Source organism: Lethenteron reissneri, unplaced genomic scaffold (genome assembly GCF_015708825.2).
Source record: "Lethenteron reissneri isolate LAM-NWPU_2019-01 unplaced genomic scaffold, ASM1570882v1 scaffold_115, whole genome shotgun sequence".
Lineage (NCBI taxonomy): Eukaryota > Metazoa > Chordata > Hyperoartia > Petromyzontiformes > Petromyzontidae > Lethenteron > Lethenteron reissneri.
Window position 1 is genome coordinate 1,272,928 of NW_026890838.1, and position 23,406 is coordinate 1,296,333.

A 23,406-nucleotide genomic window follows, 5' to 3' on the forward strand; every position below is an offset into this window, starting at 1 on the left:
TGACACCTGCTCTGGCGTTGCCGCTGCTGACAGGTAGCCGCTCCGCTCCACACTGCCCGCCCGGTGACAGGCAATAACGTTGCCGTTGCTAGGTAACGCAACATGGCTGCCTCCATCAGCTCCGCTCCTTAGCTCCGCCTCGCCGCTAGTACAGTGCCTGGTGACGTCAGGCCGCCTGCGTGCGAGGGGGAGGAGTGACGGAGCCGGAGCCAGCCTGAGCCAGCACAGCGCGGGAGTGAAGAACACACACACACAAAAAAGGTAACTTGTTAATTTAACGTTTATTTCTATGAGGAGTAATTCTGAGGGGGTCAAACCAAAAAATAAAGTTATTTTTATAATGACGAGGATGACATTGGGCCCTCATTATTAATTATTATTTACATCAGGCACTGATTATGATTTATGGTACACTGGGGCCCTGATTAATTTTCTATGGCATTTTGGGGCATTGGTCATTTGGGGGCATTGGTCATTTTCTCTGGCACTTTGGGGCAGTAATTAGTTTTTTATGGCACATTGGGGGCATTGTTATTGGCTGTGTAATGTGCTGTTCAATTGCATTCTTTTTTTTGGTTGGAGTAGGTTGCACGGAAAGGGGAGGGGGGTGGCTGGAGCTTGAGGGGGGTGGGCATAGCAAATTTTGCTATGGGGCCCTGTGATTTCTAATTACGTCGCTGTTTTCGACCCCCCGGTAGGCCAGCCATGGATAAAGGCAAGAAGAGAAAAATTTCTGAAGAAAACAGAGTGTTTAATGATACATGGACAGAATCATTTGCATTCTCTACTGACGAGACTGCTAGTTTTGTGGCCGCTCAGGAAATAGTCAAGCACGGGAAGCCCTTCACAGATGGAGAGTATATAAAAGAAGCATTCATTAATATTTCGGAACATCTATAAATGGACTTCAAAAACAAGAATGAAATTGTGCAGAAAATCAAAGACATGCCTCTCTCTGCGAAGACTGTCAAAGACAGAACCCTAAAAATGGCAGAAAACATTAGCAAACAGCAAATTCAAGACATTAATTCAGCTGTGGCGTACTCCATCGCCTGTGATGAGTCCAAAGATAAAGGTGATATTGAACAAATAGCGCTGTTCTGCCGATATGTGAACTCTTTTGGGCCACAGGAAGAACTGATTGAGCTGATACCACTAAAAGACCAAACAAGGGGTGAGGATATCTGTAAGGCTGTCCTGGACTTTTTAAGTGCTAAAAAAATAAACACCAACCACCTGGTCTCAGTGGCTACTGATGGGGCACCGAGCATGAGAGGAGCACAGAAGGGCTTTGTGGCTCTACTGCAGAAGGCGCTGGGTAGAACGCTGCTGTAATTTCATTGCATCCTGCACCAAGAGGCATTGTGTGCTCAAACATTTCCCCTGGAATGCACAAAAGTGATGGATGTGGTCATTCAGATTGTTAATAAGATAATGGCAAAGGGTTTAAACCACCGCCAGTTCCGTTTGCTATTGGATGAGGTGGAAAGCATATATTCTGACCTCCTGCTCCACAACAAGGTCCGGTGGCTGTCAAGAGGCGAGGTGCTAAAACGCTTTGTCACATGTTTGGAAGAAGTAAAAACCTTCCTGGGCAGCAAAGAGCTCACCTTTGCTGAGCTGGAACAGCCAGAGTGGCTGGAAAAATTACATTTTATGGTAGACATGACAGCACATCTAAACACGCTAAATACAACCCTTCAGGGGAAAGGAGGCACAGCCCTGCACATGCTGGAGGAGGTTTTGGCATTCGAGCACAAGTTGACAGTGTTTGTCAAAGATTTACAGAGAGGTACACTGCCTCACTTTCCCTCTTTGAGAGAGTTCAAACAAAGTCATGATACGATAAATTTGGAATATTTCAAATCTGCAATCACCGCAATGCAACGTTCGTTTGGGAAACGATTCTGTGAGTTCAGAGAGGAAAAAACCACATCCTTCCCTGTCACTCCCCTGGCGATCGATCCATCCCTATTGAATATGACTTTATTTGCAGATGTAAGTCAACCTGATCTTGAGATGGAACTGGCTGATATAGCCGACAAAGATATATGGGTGTCCAAGTTCAAATGCTTGACCGCTACTCTTGAGGATGTTGCCCATCAGAAGGCCATTCTGGCTCAGAATCATAAATGGAGTGATATTGAAAACCTTCCCAAACAGGACAAACTTGTATTCGAAACATGGAATGCCATCCCCAACACTTATATAAACATGAAAAAGTATGCATTTGGAGTCCTGTCGATCTTCGGCTCAACATATGTATGTGAGCAGGTCTTCTCCAACATGAACTATATTAAAGACAAACATCGATCACACCTCACAGATGACAGCTTGCAAGCCTGTGTGAAAATGAAGGTGACGTCTTACAGCCCTGATGTGCAGACACTGTGCACTGAGGTTCAGGAGCAAAAATCCCATTAACCAGGTAAATCAAATATTTTAATTAGCTATTAATTTGCAAAAATATATTTTACATTGTTAAGTGAAAAAGTCCTTTTTTTCTTCAGATTGACAGCTGACTGCACGATCCTGTATATAGCATTAAGGTAAGAAACAATATATGCAGTGTTATATGTCACAATGGTTTTGCGGCTCCCAGTTTATTTTTTCCTTCGGAAACGGGTCCAAGTGGCTCTTTATGTCTTAAAGGTTGCAGACCCCTGGTCTAAGAAGTCCACCCACACCTCCACTTCCACAAACTGCTGGGAGGTGCCTCGCTCTGCCTCACAGTCAGAATTCTCCTCCTGCTTCACGTTGCCTCCATTGATGTGAAGGTCCGATTTTGGAGTTGAATCTTCATCTTCACATTTCACCTTCACTTCTTCTCTCTTTACTGTCACCTCTTCAAATTTCACCTTGATACATTTCATAGTGTCCAAGCTGGAATTTGCTTCTGGTTCTTTTTTCAGGAGGGATGGGCTCATTGCAGCACTTTGACTTTCACAAGTCGATTTAAGACTACACTCCTGGAGGATCTTCTGATGCCTGCGTGTTCTCTGGTGTCTTTGAAGATGTGATGACTCTGCAAATGCCTTCCTGCACACACTACCCTTGAAGGGTTTCTCTCCCGTGTGTGTTCTCTGGTGTATTTTAAGATGTGATAACTCTGCAAACGCATTCCTGCACACACTGCACTTGAAGGGTTTCTCTCCTGTGTGTGTTCTCTCGTGTCGATGAAGAACTGATGACTGTGCAAATGCCTTCTCACACACAGTGCACTTGAACTGTTTCTCTACTGTGTGCGTTCTATGGTGTTTTTTAAGATGAGATGACTGTGCAAACTCCTTACCACACAGAGTGCACTTGAAGGGTTTATCTCCTGTGTGTGTTCTCTGGTGTCTTTTAAGAGGTGATGAACCTGAAAATTCCTTCCCACACACATTGCACTTGAAAGGTTTCTCTCCAGTGTGTGTTCTCTGGTGTTGTTTAAGATGTGATGACTCTGCAAAGGGCTTCCCGCAAAGGATGCACCCGAAAGGTTTCTCTCCAGTGTGTGTTCTCTGGTGTTCTTTAAGATGTGATGACTCTGCAAAGGTCTTCCCGCAAAGGGTGCACCTGAAAGGTTTTTCTCCTGTGTGTTCTCTGGTGCATTTTAAGATGTGATGACTGTGAAAATTCCTTCTCACACACACTGCACTTGAAGGGGGTATCTCTTGTGTGTATTCTCTGGTGTATTTTAAGATTTGATGACTGTAAAAATTCCTTCTCACACACACTGCACTTGAAGGGGTTATCTCCTGTGTGTATTCTCTGGTGTATTTTAAAATAAAATGAACTTGAAAATGCCTTCCCACACAAACTGCACTTGTTTGGTTTCTCTCCTGTGTGTGTTCTCTGGTGGATCTGAAGACCTGATGCCCATGCAAATTCCTTCTCACAGACAGTGCATTTGAAAGGTTTCTCTCCTGTGTGTGTTCTCTGATGGATCTGAAGACCTGATGCCCATGCAAATGACTTCTCACAGACAGTGCATTTTAAAGGTTTCTCTCCCGTGTGTGTTCTCTGGTGTAATTTAAGTTGTGATGACAGTGCAAAGGACTTCCCGCACAGAGCGCATCTGAAGGGTTTCTCTCCCGTGTGTGTTCTCTGGTGTATTTTAAGATGTGATGAATCTGCAAACGCCTTCTTGCAAAGGGTGCACCTGAAGGGTTTCTTTCCTGTTTGAGTTTTCTGGTCCTGTGTCAAATTTCCAGTACAATCCATGCTGTTTGCATATTGGTCCCATTGTTGCCTTTTTGTACCGAGCTGCGCTGAGTGCCTTTTCTCCATCAGACCATTTCTGCAGAGGTAGCTTCAGAAGAAGAGTCAGCTGCCGACAGAAAAAAATATACACACTATCTATGTCAGTATCGAGACACAAGAGGAATTAATATATACACAGTCACACATGATTTACACGTCTATATTTATTCTTATATTTAAGATATTCCCCAATTCATCACATGGGCTGTTAAGGCACACAATGAGAGGGCAAATGGTTATGAATATGCTTGGAGGCCCTAGCATCTTCAAAATAAATGTTAACCCTGGATACAAAAGCAATATTTTAAAAAGCTAAATTCAGCTAATGATACTATTTGTATTATGCAGAAATGCATTATTAAATGTTCAATCGCAACTTAAAAGGTGTAAAGCCAGATTCAGATTTTCTTGAATGCTCGGATAAAAAGATCTAACTTCAGCTGCATATATGCCGTGTTAATTTCCTAACTGTTTCCATTCTTACGAAAAGTTCCAGAGGAAAACTAAAATAAATTATTGTTTTGATTTAACCTCCAAGTACAATTGTTAATATACTTTACTGCAAATACAAACTTGACACTGTCACACACTGACATGGTAGAAAGGTGGTGGTGTCCAGAACCATGCCTGGCCACCTTCATCTGCTCAGTATTAATGCTTCCTCACTTCACCATGTAATTCATTTAAGAACAATCAACATAGCAGAGGCCCACAATAAGTTCAGCTTTCACTTTTCAATCATGTTTGCTTTCGGCAATAATCAAACTAATTGTTGTTCATAATGCAGTGAAATAACTGCACCACAGCTCCCCACAAGATGGCGGCGCGTATACATGCAGCGGCTCCTCTCTCTCCCATCAGATCGGTGTTTTTATGTTTTTTGTGTTATCCATCTACGTGCATTTGTTCGTCATCATCACGTCGATTAAACGTAAGGCGCACATACTCTCGCGAATTTCTGCTCGCCATCGGCAGAACCACACTCATGGATATAAACCCAGCAGACGCGGAAGAGCTACGCGACTGCGGTCTGCTCCAGAGGCCTGCTCTACCACCGACCCCTACTACTGCAACCAGCCTACAGTGGAAGCGCCACAGGCGGTGTATGAGGAAGCAGAAGAGGGGAAAGCGCGGAGGTATCGAGGCTAGGCGAGCGGCTAGCCCTCACCGGCCGGCTATCCCTACCATCACACTGGCCAACGTACGCTCGCTGGAAAACAAACTGGACTATATCCGCCTTCTTCGTACAACTTCCAGGACTGTGAGTGAGTGCTGTGTCCTTGTGTTTGTGGAGACATGGCTTAACGACAGCGTCCCGGACCATGCCATTCAGCTAGCCGGGCTAACATGTTACCGGGCGGACAGAGCGCTCGTCGAGGGGGGGAAGACTCGCGGCGGGGGACTCTGTGTTTACATCACCGATGCCTGGTGCCGCGACGCTGTTGTGGTCTGCCAACACTGCTCATCATCGGTGGAGTTTATGGTAATTAAATGCCGGCCATTCTACCTGCCGAGGGAATTTAGTGCCATATTGCTGGTGGCACTATACATCCCCCCTGGCTCCGAAAACAACAGGAACGAGGCACTGTATGAACTCCATCAGCACATCGGTGACCAGCAGACAGCCCACCCAGATGCCTTCCTCATTCTGGCTGGGGATTTCAACCATGCCAACCCCAAGATCGTGTTTCCACAACTCCAGGGACACATCAACTTTTCCACACGAGGAAACAATATCCTGGACAATGTCTACACTACACACAAAGGTGCCTACAAAGCCCGTCCCCTCCCCCACCTTGGGGCCTCAGATCACACCACTGTTCTGCTAACGTCAGCGTACAGGCCGCTGGTTAAAGTCACCAAACCAGTTATAAAGCGGATATGTGTGTGGCCTGAGGGGTCTTCAGAGGCACTCCAGGACTGCTTCTCCACCACCGACTGGAACATGTTCAGAAAGGCAGCCACCTACAACAACACCGTAGACCTCCAGGAGTACACGGAGACCGTCACTTCCTACATGAGGAAGTGCATGGAGGATGTCACGGTCACCAGAACCATCTCCATTCGGGCCAACCAGAAGCCATGGCTGACAGGGGAAGTCCACAGGCTCCTGAGGGCTCGGAACGCCGCCTTCAAAGCTGGCGAGGAGATGGGCCTGAAGACAGCCAGGGCCAACCTGTCGCGAGGCATCAGATTGGCCAAGAGGCAGTACTCCAGGAGGATCGCCGACCGCTTCAATGACAGCAGAGACACTAGGAACCTGTGGCGAGGGATGCAGACCATCACGGACTATAAACCCTCTCCGCAGACCTGTGACAGCTCCACCTCTCTGCTGAACCAGCTGAAGGACTTCTTCGCTCGCTTTGAGGCAGACAACAGCACCCCAGCACAGAAGACTCCACCACCTCCCGGTGATCAGGTGCTGACGCTATCCCCAGATAGCGTGAGGAGATCCCTCAGAAGGACGAACCCAAGGAAAGCCCAGGGCCCTGACAACATTCCGGGTCGTGTCCGGAGAGACTGTGCGGAGGAGCTCACAGATGTCTTCACCGACATCTTTAACACCTCGCTGAGACAGGCTGTTGTACCCACGTGCCTCAAAGCTACCACCATCATCCCGGTCCCGAAGAAGTCATCTCCCTCCTGCCACAATGACTACCGCCCGGTCGCACTCACTCCCATCCTTATGAAGTGCTTTGAGCGGCTAGTCCTACAACACATCAAGTCTGTCCTTCCCCCCGCCCTGGACCCTTTCCAGTTTGCGTATCGGTCTAACCGCTCAACCGATGACGCCATCTCCGCTACCCTCCACTCAGCTCTCACCCATCTGGAGACTAAAGACTCCTACGTCAGAATGCTGTTCATCGACTTTAGCTCAGCATTCAACACAATCATTCCCCAGCAGCTCATCCACAAACTAGACCATCTGGGGCTCAACACCTCCCTGTGCAACTGGCTATTGGACTTCCTGATAGGGAGACCACAGGCAGTTCGAGTTGGCAGCAACACCTCCAGCACCATCACACTGAACACAGGGGTCCCCCAAGGATGTGTGCTGAGTCCCCTCCTCTTCACTTTGCTGACCCACGACTGCACACCATCATTCAGCTCCAACCTCTTCATTAAGTTTGCGGATGACACAACTGTGGTGGGTGCCATCAAAAACGGTGATGAGACAAACTACAGGAGTGAGGTGAGCAGGCTGGCCACGTGGTGCAAGGACAACAATCTCCACCTGAATGTTGAGAAGACGAAGGAGATTGTCGTGGACTTCAGGAGAGTGCACACCCAGCATACTCCGCTAACCATCAACGGTGCTGTAGTGGAGAGGGTGAGATGCACCAAGTTCCTGGGTGTGCACATCTCTGAAGACCTGTCGTGGAGTCACAACACTGCATCACTGGCCAAAAAAGCCCAACAGCGCCTGTATTTTCTCCGCAAACTGAGAAGAGCAGGAGCCCCGCCCCCCATCATGCACACCTTCTACAGAGGCACCGTTGAGAGCATCTTGACGAGCTGCATCACCGTGTGGTACGGCACCTGCACCGTGTCCTGCCGCAAGACTCTGCAGCGCATAGTGAGAGCAGCTGAGAGGATCATTGGTGTCTCTCTCCCCCCTCTTCTGGACATTTATAACACCCGCATCACCAGCAAAGCAATCAAGATTGCAGGTGATCCCACCCACCCATCTCACAGCCTCTTCAGTCTGCTGCCGTCAGGGAGGAGACTGCGGAGTCTTCCAGCCAGGACCAGCAGGCTCAAAGACAGTTTCTTTCACCAGGCTGTCAGGAGACTCAACTCCCTCCCTGCTCTACCATCACTCCCCCCCTCTGCCCACCCACCCCCCTTTGCCCCCTGACCCCATCCCCCACACACACATTCACTCGTACATCCTGATCTCTGGACTGCACATTGCACTACATCGCACTACCACACTGGTTTAAATATCTTATTTCTTTAAATACTTTATTTAAATAATATTTTACATTTTAAAAATTCTTGACTGTTGTTTATTTTAAGTTTATTACATTTTTGATTATTTATCTTGTGTTGATCGCCGATTGTTTATTTATGTCTGTTAATTGTGATTAATTTTTTAATTGCTTGGTTGCACCGTGGGACCAAGAGAGAGGACTGTAATTTCATCTGTGTTGTATGTCATGCATGTAACACACTTGACAATAAAGTGACTTTAAGACTTTAAAGATAAACTCTTAAATACACGTACATTTCACATGGATCATTAACATATATAAACAAAACATCCACCATTCATGACGAATTACAAGTAACCTTATCCCAGTGCTAATGCCATGATAGGTGCAATTTAAGGCCATGTAAATGTGGATTTCTTGTCAGCAGGTAATGGGAATGATCCAGGTGTCAAGGGATGACTGACAGATGAACCAGCTGTGCTCCCCACTGTCTTGCTGGGTTTTAGGAACCCAGCGTTCCACCTATTCATGTGGGCGTTGCTCTTCCGACATCGTTTTTGCAGAGCAAATATCTATTAACTGCCCTGCAGCATACCTCACGGGCCTCCTCCACAGAGGCCAATCTTGACACTCCTGGTACCAGTCATCTGCAGGTCCGATCACCTCCACATCCTCCAATCTCTTCCTCTAGCGAATGCCATGCCTCTTCAGCCCCTAATATCTGGACAAACAAAAGATGCTTGAGCATGCAGTGTCTGGGAATGCGGGATTTATGACCGAACCAATGCAGCCTCGCCTGCCAAAGAGACTGAAGATGAAATGCTATATATTGATATCTTAAGGATCTGTAAGCTTCTAATTACAATATAGTCTGGTTGAATATAGGATGAATCATAGGCAGGCCAGCTTTCATTGTATAAGCCAGCACAGATGGTCATTAAAATAAGTTCACATTTTGCATCCACAGAGTAATATCTGTGGCCAAGAACAATCACACCTTTATTTGTTAGTTTCTAAAAACGCTTGTCCTGGTGAGGGTCATGGTGGCAGCATGCTGAGTAGGATGGTCCAGGCCTCCCTGTCCCTGGCGACAGACTCTAGCTCATCCTGGGGAATTCCCAAGCGTTCCCAGGCCAGCCGAGCGACAGTCCCGCCAGCGTGTCCTGGGCCAGCCCCGGGGTCATCGCCCAGTGGGACGTGTCTGGTAGAGTTACAGGGGGAGTCTATTCGGGGGCATCCTTACATATATTCTATATTGATATCACCCCTAGAACCAGGCCAAGCGGTTGTGTTCGCCAACAAGCGCCTCCTGGCCACGTGACCCATGTAACTCAGTATGCAAAGCTCGAAATGGCTAAGTGGTGCCATCCTGTGCGCCCGCCATCTGCAGGATTAAGGGTGAGGGGCGGGTGCGATGCCAGTATGGCTGGGAGAGGGATGCTCTCAAGCCAGACTAGACCTTGGCGATGGACAAAGCTTTGTATAGAGCAAAAGTCCAGGCACCTTCCACACAGTGTTACACAGTCTAATGAAATAATGCTGCTCGACTAATTTGAAGTGAGACTTTGGCTGCCAAACCAGAGCCGGTAATGAACACATTAACCAGGTATGGGAGCGTCTCCAACACTTGTAGAACTGCCTGAATATTCATGAAGAGTTGAGGAGGTGCAGTGTTGTATGACATGACATTCCCAGGCAGGTGATTTATTTTTGTGGAACATTTGCAAGGCCCCATTTCATGATGGAATTATCGAGGCACAGAACAAGATTCCCTAATTCCATCTCATTGAGTAGCCATTACCAAATCATCAGCAGATGTAACATGGTTGACCAGCAGGGAACGATACTTTAACTATAACCAGGCATCGATTAGCGTATCATCATAACCGTAACAAATGCAATGGTTTTTATATGACCATTGGGAGTTTCTCAAGCTACATAGTTATTTATAATATAGGTTTTTGGGTCAGATCGCGTTATTTATAAATGTGTCGTAACCCTCCACCACCCGGCACAGCCAAACAGTAAAAAATGTGCCACGTTTTTCACAGGACAAAATAATTCACTTCTTTAGCCCACCGGTGTACTGAAGAGAGAATCAACAGCATTTAAAAATTTGAGTACGACGTTTCGCTGATAATTACAATCAGCTTCATCGGGCAAGAATGGTGAAGCTCTCCTGTTGCTTCTAGGTCTTAAATAGAGCAGCATCTGGGTGACGTCATAATTTAATTCAATTAAATCTGGTGCAGTGATTCGAGGCAAAGAGGGGGAGGGTATTGTAATTATGTAGATTGGTAATATTCTCAAAACTAGAAAATTGGAGAAGCTCCGCATCAAGCGGATGAAATTAATATCGTCATTGGCGTTCCTCAAAAGGTGCAGAGATTCGAAGGTAATACCAAACGCATTTAAAATAACACATCACATAAAGTCGGTTAAAGCTAATCAAATACTACACAAAATTCTAAAACTGGTATCTGGCACTAAAGACGTTTTGCCTAAATTATCAACAGAAGGTGTATATCGGATTAATTGTTTGTGGCAGATGTTATATTGGACAGACGGGATGTAACATCAGCGTAAGATTAAAAGAACACCAAAGAAACATTGAATTATCTCAAACACAACTGTCGGCAGTGGCAGAGCATGCTTGTCAACAAGGACACTCAATTGACTTTGATAACGTTGAAGTGTTGTGTAAAACTAATTATTACTGGCCAAGACTAATTAGAGAATCCATTGAAATTGAGAGAAACAGAAATAACTTCAATCGCTCTGACAGCTACAGGCTTAGTGCGGCCTGGAAGCGTATTATTAAATAAATACAATTCCTTATAAGGGAAAGAAATACCAATGTATAACAATTGAATGATTACCAATCTATATAATTACAATACCCTCCCCCTCTTTGCCTCGAATCACTGCACCAGATTGAATTAAATGATGACGTCACCCTGATGCTGCTCTATTTAAGAGAGACCTTCACCATTTTTGCCCGATGAAGCTGATTGTAATTATCAGCGAAACGTCGTACTCAAATTTAAAAAATGCTGTTGATTCTCTCTTCAGCACACCGGTGGGCTAAAGAAGTGAATAATTTTCTCCTTTGAAAAACGTGACACATTTTTTACTGTTTGGCCGTGTCGGGTGGTGGAAGGTTAAGACACATTTATAAATAACGCGATCTGACCCAAAAACCTATATTATGAATAATATTGGTCGCGAAAGCCTACGTGTTAAAATTGCATAGTTATTTCTTGATTTAAAGCTTTCATGAATGCAGGAATTCATACTCTTTGGGTCTTTCTGTCAAGTCACGTAAATAGAAAATGATAAATCACGACGTTTCGATCGCAACACAAGCAATCATCTTCAGGTGAGAGAGAAAAGCTACTAAGACAAGGTTTTGTATAGGCCTGAGATGGGTGCATCAAGGTACAGTGGAACCTCGGTATACGACCACTTTGGAATGCGTCGAATTTGGTATACGTCGTGTTTTTTCGAGATTAAAATGTCTTGGGATATGACGCCTTGCTTGGGATACGACGTGCTTGCGAGAACTTGTATGGGTCGGGATGAGTCACCGCGTCGGGGGCTGCCCCCATGGAGGGTGGAGCCCCAGGTCGAGGCACACCCGACGTGTGGGGTTGAGGCACGCCACGTGACCAGCGTAGCTGGGAGCAGCGCGGTCATGTGGCTTCTGTATGCATTTTCGTAAAATTGTGTCTAAATTATTTTATACAACCCCATTAATGTATATGCCATGTAAAATATAATTTATTTTCCTCTGGAACGGATTATTTCCTTTCCCTTTATTTCTTATGGGAAAAAATTGTTTGGTATACGTAATTTTCGGTATAAGTCCTACCTTCTGGAACGAATTAACGATGTATACCGAGGTTCCACTGTAGGAGGGGGAACTAAATATGGTCCAACCACAGAGGCTGGGGCAGTGGCCTTTGTATTGAGAGATTAGCATGTCAATGGCTGGGGCAGTGGCATTTGTATTATGAGAGATTAGCCTGTCCTGAGATGGGTGCATCGAGGTAGGAGGGTGGCGCTAGAGATGGTCCAACCACAGAGGCTGGGACAGTGAACACCCAGTCTGTCAATACAAAGACATCCAACCTAGTAATGAAATTCAGAGTCAGTTAACATCGGTAGAAAGGATGGAAACATCATAGCAAGTTTAGCCTTTACCTGGTTAATCACGTCCTTCCAATGATTACTCAATTTGTAACCATCTTCTCAGTTGAAGTTGTCTATGTTTATATATCTGAATGGCTTCTAGAAAAATATTTGATAGCCAGTGGGTTTCCAGATTACCTTCGTCTTGGAAAAATCAATATCATGTGAGCCCACAGTGTTAAAACAATGATCAGCCACGGCCGAGGTATTGGTCCTAACGTGTTCAGTTCCGCCTTGTTTTCACGAACACGGTCCGAGACATGTCGTTTAGTTTCCTCAATGTAACTACTGCCGCAGACACAATTTAGTTTGTAGACACCGGGGTATTGCATGTCAGGAATCACATCCTTCACAGATGAGATCAGATCACGAATTTCTAGCAGATTTCACTCTCTCTCTCACCTGAAGACGATTGCTTGTGTTGCGATCAAAACGTCGTGATCGATTATTTTCTATCTATGTGACTTGACCGAAAGACCCAAACAGTACACGGTTACACTATGGGGACCTCATTTGCCAGTAAAAATATGATAATTGGTTCTTTACCCTTCTATCTGGCAACAAAACTGACACCTTTTTGCAAGGAGTCATGTTTGCATAGACCGCAATACCTGCAGTCATAAATACAAACAAAAGACATAACTCTGATAATGTGCACCGTCCTTGAAGTTGATTGGTCCACACCCGAGACAGCTTTCCTTCGAGCCTAGTCTCATATGGGTTGGACCAGATGACGCCAAAAGGCGCACAACTCAAGGACAATGCACCATCAGAGTATGAGAGCTCTCATACTCTGATGGTTTTGTGACGTCATATTTAAGGGTTATTTGACTTTTTGTGACGCCGTGTGACAAAGGGGGGGGGGGTCAAAAATCGTCCAAAATCGCATGACGTCATTTATGGACGGCCTCCAAAGGTAAGTGGGCGGGGCTAGAGACGGTATTTTCATGTACTGTAAATGTAAGATCGGAGGGCGCCCTGAGGCCGTGGATTTACCGAAAGACCCATAGAATGTATTCCTGCAGTCACGACAGCTTTAAGTCAAGATTTATATAAACTTAAACTCTAAACCCGCTCTCTGACGTCACCAATGCATTGCGTCATCGGCGTGAGGGGGAGATGTCTTGCTAGTGACGTCATGTCACCTCCTGTTGTCGCGTGACGTCACGAGACACCAGTAAGCTGCCACTCTGCGCGCGCTCACTGAGATCCGAGGTGAGAAGTTCACATCGTGGTTGTTGTTGTGGTGGTGGTTGTTGTTGTTTACTCAGGTAGAGCCTCGCTCCTCTCGTAGGGATATCAATTGAGTAGCAGCGAGTATGGAATCGATGTCCAGGTTGTAACATTACAACGCGGGGCCTTGCCTCCTGCTCTCGCCTGATTGCATTTGCTTTAGTTCTCTGCTTAAGTTAAATTTGTCTTCATCTGGCTCACGACTTGGAAACTTTTTTTCTTTTAATAATTTTTACAGTTTTTTTTTTTATATTACCAGGCCAAGCCCACTTCAGCTGCTATACCGCTCTTGTTTTCAGAAGCGACCTGCCCACAGCAAAGTGGCTTATCAACGTGTGGAAATGTCTGTCTGTCAAATACTCTAAACGCGTGGTGATGTTGACTCTTAATGTGTCGGTAAACCCGACAGCCAATTAGGAAGGGTTCGTCACGTAAACAACGTGGTCAATTCGTCACTAGTACAGCACACCGGTTGTGTGTTGGAGAGCCAAGCCACAACATTACAATCTGAGTACGACGTTTGGCAATAATTACAACCAGCTTCATCAGGCGACAGCCAAATGTTGTGCCTTGGTTCTGTGGGAATATATATCAGGTCGTTGGGATTATAGCTCAGCATGCTAACCGTTGCACTACCGCTCCCCACTCATGCACAAACATCGAAATTATTGTATTCAATACTAGTTAAGTTACCTGGCATTGCATATTTCTGAGTAATCAAACGTTAAGAGTAATTGGAATTATTGAATCCTGCAAATGAAGTCTGTAAATGTGTGTATCTTGTCACGGTTTTTGGTTGTGTTATACAATCACAGGGCTTATTTGTTTCATAATGAGGACAGCTTTTAAATTCATTGCCCTTGGAGAGCGTCAGGACATTCAATGTTGGATGTTTTGCCATCTGGTGGGTTTAATCGAATGAAGCTTCAATTTTGGCATACATGTCGACAGCATATTGGTGGAAGAGCTCTTTGGATCTCAAGAAGAGATTGAAGCTGCCATTTTGCACCATGATCCTGAAGGCAAAGAAGTCCGTGGCGAAAATCTTCTTTTGTGTTGGCAAGCCTGTTGCTGGGTCAGTTTGGCGAAGTCGGAAATTGTAGACATCATCATCTTGCCAGAAAATCAGTAGACCTTCAAGAGCATCATAGGATCGGTGTTTCTTTTCTGTGTAGGGTATGGTTCCTCAGTTGCAAGACGATGCCTCGAGTGACGTTCAGCAGTCAGAATGACAGCAACTTCAGATGTGAGTGCATTTACGTAGCACTCATGTTGACCATGTGGAGTTTAGGGATTTGTCTCTCAGACAGTGGGCTATACGTGTAAAAAAAATTGCCGGGCGACACGCCCTAAGCCCCGTGGTGGGAATAAGCTATTCCCTTTTCCTGTCTGTAAACTTTAAAGTGGTTTAATTAACACATTTGTGCCGTTTCTATTATTTATTATTGACTTATTGTGCGACATCGACCGTACCAACTGACGCCAATTGCGTGTGGGGGGGGGGGGCGGACCCTGCCAAGTGATGCGCATTCGCTCCAGCTCACGGGGGACATTTTATTTTACGCGTTTAACATGCATTAAATATACACATCACGCTTCCGATTTCTCTTCACAGTGTCATGTTCTGTTCCCCCCCCCACCCCAATGCGTGCAGTTACTGCTACAAAGTGCTTAGATATTAATTTAATATTATTAAAGCGCTTACATAGTATTATCCTGCCTCTGGCGGGGGGATGGTGGGGGAGTAGCGGCCCAGCCCGCAGCCTGGCAATATCTCGCCTCCTCCGGCTTGGCGAGGCCGCGGGCTCTGCATGGGACGAGGCGTCACCACACCAATGTAAAGTACAATTTTATTGCATCTTTCACTAAGAACTGAGGTTTATTGTTTACTATTATTAAACAATTAACTTTACAAATATTACAATGATAATGTTTGTGTGCACATAACAACTCTGCTTCATTGTTTACTATTATTAAACTAATAAGTTGCCTAATATTACAATTATAATGTTCGTGTGCTGAAACATCATGTGTGTCCCTAAAGTCGAGGTCTGTGTGGTTGTGAGTCCATATGTGTGCGTGTAAGTCGATGGGTTTCTATGTGTGTGGGTCCATGTCTGTGTGTAAGTCCATGTGTGTGTCTGTCTTTTTCAAACGGACAACGCCCCATGTGTGTGTGTACGTACAAGTGTTTGTGTGTCAGTCCATTTGTGTGCGTATCAGTCGCTGTGTGTGTTAGTCCACATGTGTGTGTAAGTCCATACGTGTGTATTTCACTCGATGTGTGTGTATCTAAGTGAATGCGTGTGTGAGTCGATGTGTGTGCATGGCTCCATCTGAGTGTAAGTGAATGTGCATTTGTGTGTCAGTCGATGTGTGTGTGTTAATCCATGTGTGTGTGTGTATCTCAAGTAGATGTCTGTGTGTCACAGTCCATATGTCTATGTGTGTGTAGGGCAATGTGTGTGTAAGTCCATTTGTCTGTGTCTTAGTCGATATGTGTGTGTGTAAGTACATGTGTGTTTACGTCAATGTGTGTGTGAGTCCACGTTTGTCTGTGTGTGAGTCGATGTGTGTGAGACGCTGTATGTCTGTACATCGATATATGTGTGTGTAGCTCCATGTGTGTATCTAAAGTGCATGTCTATGCATGTGTGAGTCCATGTGTGTGTGTAAGTCCATGTGTTTGTGTGTGTGAGTCGATATGTCTGTGTTAGTCGCTTTGTGTGCATGGCTCCATGTCAGTCAGTGTAAGTCCATTTCTTTGCGTGTTTGTAGGTCCATGTGTGCGTGTCAGTGAATGTATGTGCTTTATTGACCTGCTCAAGGCCTATGATACCATCAGTAGGCCTGGCCTCTGAGTTGTTCTTCATGCTTTCGGAGTCCCTCAAACTTTGCTCAGGATCCTTAAGGACCTTCATGATGGTGAGCGGCCCCGCGTCAAACTACGTGGCCGTCAGTCATTCCCTCTACAACTTGGGGTGTGACAGGGATGTCCTCTGGCTCCCATATTATTTAACATCTATTTTGACCACGTAGTTAGTGAGGCCTTCAATGGCTGTACCGGATGAATTTCCTTCTGGTACAGATACAATGGGAGACTGATCGATGCCCGGGTGTGGTCAAGGGATGGTTCCCTATTGCTCAACCATGTTATGTACAGTGAGGGAAAAAAGTATTTGATCCCCTGCTGATTTTGTACGTTTGCTCACTGACAAAGAAATGATCAGTCTATAATTGTAATGGTAGATTTATTTGAACAGTGAGAGACAGAATAATAACAACAAAATCCAGAAAAACGCATGTCAAAAATGTTATAAATTGATTTGCATTTTAATGAGTATTTGACCCCCTCTCAATCATAAAGATTTCTGGCTCCCAGGTGTCTTTTATACAGGTAACGAACTGAGATTAGGAGCACACTCTTAAAGGGAGTGTGTGTGATAGTGTGTGTGCGTTGCTAGGGGCAACTACAGGTCAGCTGTCTCGCGCATGGCAGATGCGTGATTTGGCGCGCGCTCAGCGTAGTAATTTTCTAATTAATAGTACTAAATTGTTATATCATGTGAGGCTGGGGCAGTGGCCTTTGTATTGAGAGATTAGCATGTCAATGGCTGGGGCAGTGGCATTTGTATTATGAGAGATTAGCCTGTCCTGAGATGGGTGCATCAAGGTAGGAGGGTGGCGCTAGAGATGGTCCAACCACAGAGGCTGGGACAGTGAACACCCAGTCTGTCAATACAAAGACATCCAACCTAGTAATGAAATTCAGAGTCAGTTAACATCGGTAGAAAGGATGGAAACATCATAGCAAGTTTAGCCTTTACCTGGTTAATCACGTCCTTCCAATGATTACTCAATTTGTAACCATCTTCTCAGTTGAAGTTGTCTATGTTTATATATCTGAATGGCTTCTAGAAAAAGATTTGATAGCCAGTGGGTTTCCAGATTACCTTCGTCTTGGAAAAATCAATATCATGTGAGCCCACAGTGTTAAAACAATGATCAGCCACGGCCGAGGTATTGGTCCTAACGTGTTCAGTTCCGCCTTGTTTTCACGAACACGGTCCGAGACATGTCGTTTAGTTTCCTCAATGTAACTACTGCCGCAGACACAATTTAGTTTGTAGACACCGGGGTATTGCATGTCAGGAATCACATCCTTCACAGATGAGATCAGATCACGAATTTCTAGCAGATTTCACTCTCTCTCTCACCTGAAGACGATTGCTTGTGTTGCGATCAAAACGTCGTGATCGATTATTTTCTATCTATGTGACTTGACCGAAAGACCCAAACAGTACACAGTTATTGAAGATGATATGTAATGTAATGCATGGGGCCAAAGTTAATTCCTGTCAGAAGCAAAGTTGAACAGGAAATGGTTCCGACTCCTGGTCACGCAGCTTTAGACGGTCCTACCCAAAATCATACAAATCCTCAAATAATGTGAGCATAGGCATAAATTTGAAAAAAATAACAACCCAAAGCCCCAAGCCTCTTTATGCAGAGATCGAGTTGTGTTGAAAATCCGTACACCTCTGCTGTAGTCAAGACATTAAAATACAGCAAACCTTGCATATCACGGAGGTTACGTTCTTGGAAATTGCCGCACGAAAGCTAAAAGTACAACATTCAATGCTTAAGCCTGATCTATGTAATGGTGTTTGGTAAACGTCAACTAAAATTCACATCACAATTGAAATAAGTACTGGACTGCATTCCGAATAAACAATTGAAATAAACACGGAGAAACCGTATACAAAAAAATATTCCAAGACAAAAAATAGTATAAATCTATAAATGATAAAAGGGGAAAACCTCTTATTATATTTTGACGTTGGCAAAGGAGGTCCCATGAAGTAGTGAGCCAGATGAAGACAAATTCAACTTAAGCAGAGAATTAAAGCAAATGCAATCAGGCGAGGGCAGGAGGCAAGGCCCCGCATGGCCAGGCCCCGCGTTGTAATGTTCCAACTTGGACATCGATTCCATACTCGCTACTCCATTGATATTCCTATGAGAGAGAGACGGAGCGAGGCTTTACCTGGGCAAACAACAACAACAACCACGATGTGAACTTCTCACCTCGGATCTCAGTGAGCGCGCGCGCGGATCGGCGGCCTCCTGGTATCTCGTGACGTCACGCGGCAGCAGGAGGTGACATGACGTCAATTGCGGGGTTTAACACAATCCCCTCCCCAAACGAGCAGCGGTGTATCTGGACACATTATGTTAATGAGACGGGCTCATGTCCAGTGATGAGGCGTGGATGCTGAACCCGTCGCAATGAACTCGCAACGGTATTCATGAATAAATTATGTTAATGAATCGCCTGTGACTGGGCGTAGCTGTGCCCAAATAAAGATTTTTTTACTGAAACGGAAATCGACAGTGACCAACCAGACGTGACATCACGCTCAAAAGCGCGGTGGAAGCGGGGTTGGGGTGAATATGTTGGTGACATGACGTCACTAACGAGGTACACCTCCCTCAGGCATCTCACACGGATGAGCTAAGGCGGATTTGTGACGTCAGAGAGCAGGGGTTTCAGTTTTCAGTTTAATTTATTTGGTACATATAGCCATGTGAGCCATTCGGCTCTTGAATCGGGTGCAACCGCAACAAACAAAAAAATAAAACATGAACAAGAAAACATCTTAAAGTGACTATGCGCAAACAAAAAAATCGCGGAAAAAACAGCAAAATCTTCCAGAAAAAGCACATTACACCAACGCTGTGTGCAAAAATCCCAGTGGGATGCAAGTCAAACAACAACCACAAGACAACTTATATTAAAGCCATCAGTTTAACTCCGTACTACAACAAACAAACATGGCCAAACAAAAAAACTTTTTTAAAACCAAAATACAGCCATAAAAGCAATGTAACAGTGATCATAGAAACTGTGACTGAAATTTCACAATGAACGACATAAACAACATGTACGGCCAAACCCTATAGCCATAGCTGGCTGCATGAGTCACTCCACAACAGCAGGAGCATCAGAAAGAGTATCAACATTTTTCAATGCACATTTAAAGATCAGCGCACTAAATAAAAACACAAGATCATACTTTGCAGCGGTCATCCGGAGCGAAACCTTTGATTTTAGGCCACTGAATAGCAGTGACAGCTAGGGGTATACAACTCCTCTAGAGCAGTTATGAGTGAAGATCTCATAGGTAGTGATTCAAGTTGCAGTTTATTGGCAATAGCATTCCAGACCCTGGGGGCATCAATAGCAAAGGCCCTTCCTCCAGTATTTGTATGGCAATAGGGAATGTGAAGCTGGTAAATGAGCGAAAACATTAGGTCACATTTGTTTTTAGAAACAAAGAGGAGATCCAGCAGGTAGTCTGCGGATTTTTTTGTAAGTACATCGTGAATAAATAAGATCTGGTGCACAAGCCGTCGAACATTGAGAGATGTTAAGTTTGACCCAATGTAGAGATCACAATGGTGGGTCATATATGGGCAGTTCAATGCAAATTTTAAGGCCGAGTGATAAATTGAGTCAAGCTTCTTCAGTACAGGACTGTGGGGTTGATTTATTTACGATGTCACAGTAATCAAGTAGAGGCAGTATGGTAGCTTTTAACAATTCCAAACGAAACATAGGTGGGGGGGGGGGGGGGGGGGGAGCAGTGCTTGTGTCGATACAGAAAACCTATTTTTATTTTTGTCTTTTACTAATATAATCAATGTGATTTTCAAAATTCAGTTTTGAATCCAGGATGACCCCAATATACTTATAGATCTTGACTTGCTCTATTTGATCATTATTTAAGGAATGTAATTGGGGAAAAATTACTTCCTGCTTTAGTCCTGGTGAGAAGCATAGCACCTTGGTTTTGGAGGTATTCAGGACTAGTTTAAGAGCAACTAGCTGATGTTATAGTTTGTTGAAATCACCCTGGAGCTTAGCAATCACATCATCCGGAGAGCGGCCAGCAGTAATCAGTATCGTGTCATCTGCAATTGATTTTACTTTGGAATGAGTTTATTTATATTCATATTCATTTTCCATTGCTCTCTCTCTCTTGAACAGAGACCCCTTGGGTGCGTGAGCTCAACAACCACGTGGACAATATTGTGTGTGTATACACATGGTATTCTATGGGTCTTTCGGTCGAGCCAAGCAGATAGAAAAAAAATAAATAAGAATATCACGACGTTTCGATCGCAACACAAGCGCTCGTCTTCAGGTGAAAAAATACAGCGAGAGAACTTTTGAAGCAGGACGTTATATAGGCCTGAGATGGGTGCAGCCCAAGGGGCCGTCCATAAATGACGTCACGCACCTAGGAGGGGTGGGGGGCAGACATTTGTGACGATGTGTGACGAGGGGTGGGGGCTTGAGAAATGTGACGTCACATCAAAATGCGCAATTTTAAATAAATATAGAATTGTTATTACAACACTAATTGTTATAACAACACTCCTACAACATCAGAGTGCAGCGCCACATTAAATACGCACTACAATGACAATAGTTTAAAGCGATTTGAAGCATATTTTATTTTTAAAATGGAAATATGGTTTGGGGGGGGGGGGCAGAGCTTTGTGACGTCATATTTAAGGGTTATTTGACTTTTTGTGACGCCGTGTGACAAAGGGGGGGGGGGGTCAAAAATCGTCCAAAATCGCATGACGTCATTTATGGACGGCCTCCAAAGGTAAGTGGGCGGGGCTAGAGACGGTATTTTCATGTACCGTAAATGTAAGATCGGAGGGCGCCCTGAGGCCGTGGATTTACCGAAAGACCCATAGAATGTATTCCTGCAGTCACGACAGCTTTAAGTCAAGATTTATATAAACTTAAACTCTAAACCCGCTCTCTGACGTCACCAATGCATTGCGTCATCGGCGTGAGGGGGAGATGTCTTGCTAGTGACGTCATGTCACCTCCTGTTGTCGCGTGACGTCACGAGACACCAGTAAGCTGCCACTCTGCGCGCGCTCACTGAGATCCGAGGTGAGAAGTTCACATCGTGGTTGTTGTTGTGGTGGTGGTTGTTGTTGTTTACTCAGGTAGAGCCTCGCTCCTCTCGTAGGGATATCAATTGAGTAGCAGCGAGTATGGAATCGATGTCCAGGTTGTAACATTACAACGCGGGGCCTTGCCTCCTGCTCTCGCCTGATTGCATTTGCTTTAGTTCTCTGCTTAAGTTAAATTTGTCTTCATCTGGCTCACGACTTGGAAACTTTTTTTCTTTTAATAATTTTTACAGTTTTTTTTTATATTACCAGGCCAAGCCCACTTCAGCTGCTATACCGCTCTTGTTTTCAGAAGCGACCTGCCCACAGCAAAGTGGCTTATCAACGTGTGGAAATGTCTGTCAAATACTCTAAACGCGTGGTGATGTTGACTCTTAATGTGTCGGTAAACCCGACAGCCAATTAGGAAGGGTTCGTCACGTAAACAACGTGGTCAATTCGTCACTAGTACAGCACACCGGTTGTGTGTTGGAGATTATAGCTCAGCATGCTAACCGTTGCACTACCGCTCCCCACTCATGCACAAACATCGAAATTATTGTATTCAATACTAGTTAAGTTACCTGGCATTGCATATTTCTGAGTAATCAAACGTTAAGAGTAATTGGAATTATTGAATCCTGCAAATGAAGTCTGTAAATGTGTGTATCTTGTCACGGTTTTTGGTTGTGTTATACAATCACAGGGCTTATTTGTTTCATAATGAGGATAGCTTTTAAATTCGTTGCCCTTGGAGAGCGTCAGGATATTCAATGTTGGATGTTTTGCCATCTGGTGGGTTTAATAGAATGAAGCTTCAATTTTGGCATACATGTCGACAGCATATTGGTGGAAGAGCTCTTTGGATCTCAAGAAGAGATTGAAGCTGCCATTTTGCACCATGATCCTGAAGGCAAAGAAGTCCGTGGCGAAAATCTTCTTTTGTGTTGGCAAGCCTGTTGCTGGGTCAGTTTGGCGAAGTCGGAAATTGTAGACATCATCATCTTGCCAGAAAATCAGTAGACCTTCAAGAGCATCATAGGATCGGTGTTTCTTTTCTGTGTAGGGTATTGTTCCTCAGTTGCAAGACGATGCCTCGAGTGACGTTCATCAGTCAGAATGACAGCAACTTCAGATGTGAGTGCATTTACGTAGCACTCATGTTGACCATGTGGAGTTTAGTCGGCATGAATGACAACATTGTACTCTGAAGTCATCTTCTTCATGGCAAACTTGAAACTTTTAGAGCCTGTCTTGCCACAGCAATCGGACTTGCATATTGGTGTTGATGACATTTTAGCATTAAGTAGTGGCAGCAGACTGCGAATGCGATTATGTACCTGGCCCTGCACTTTAAATGTGGGCATGTAGCCAGATTAAAAATAAAACATAATAAAATTATTATCACGACGTTTCGGCCACAACACAAGCAGCCGTCCTCAGGTGAAGACGCTGTCGCCTCGACAGACCTGGTCTTCACCTGAGGACGGCTGCTTGTGTTGTGGCCGAAACGTCGTGAGAATTATTTTATTGTCTTTTATTTTTATTATTTTATTACTTCCCTTCTACGTGACTTTACCGAAAGAACCAAGAAGATGAATCCCTGCAGTCACGAAAGCTTTTTAAATCGAAATGTAGCCAGATGTTGGGATGAGTTGGTTGGTGCCAAAACATGTAATTTGGAAGCATGAGTTCTATCGTCTATTGTTGTTTCGGAATTGGCTTGCATAGGTAGTGTTGGCAGGTATCAGTACAATGGAATAGGCTCGGGATGGTCATTAATTGTAGGAAGCTGAACCATGGTACAGTTATAGCAGCCCTG

General features: G+C 44.7%; 1 protein-coding gene and 1 pseudogene across 1 annotated transcript in view; both read right to left on the reverse strand.

Annotated features, from left to right (window-relative positions):
• Positions 1 to 8,017, reverse strand: part of LOC133361590 (zinc finger protein 271-like) — a 34,266-nt gene extending 26,249 nt beyond the window's left edge. The window contains exon 1 of the mRNA XM_061580513.1: positions 7,481 to 8,017. Coding sequence (XP_061436497.1) covers positions 7,481 to 7,608 — 128 coding nt within the window. The 5' untranslated portion in view covers positions 7,609 to 8,017. The remainder of the gene's footprint in view (positions 1 to 7,480) is intronic.
• On the reverse strand, positions 263 to 15,398 carry LOC133361602 (zinc finger protein ZFP2-like; annotated as a pseudogene).
• Positions 15,399 to 23,406: the final 8,008 nt, after the last annotated feature.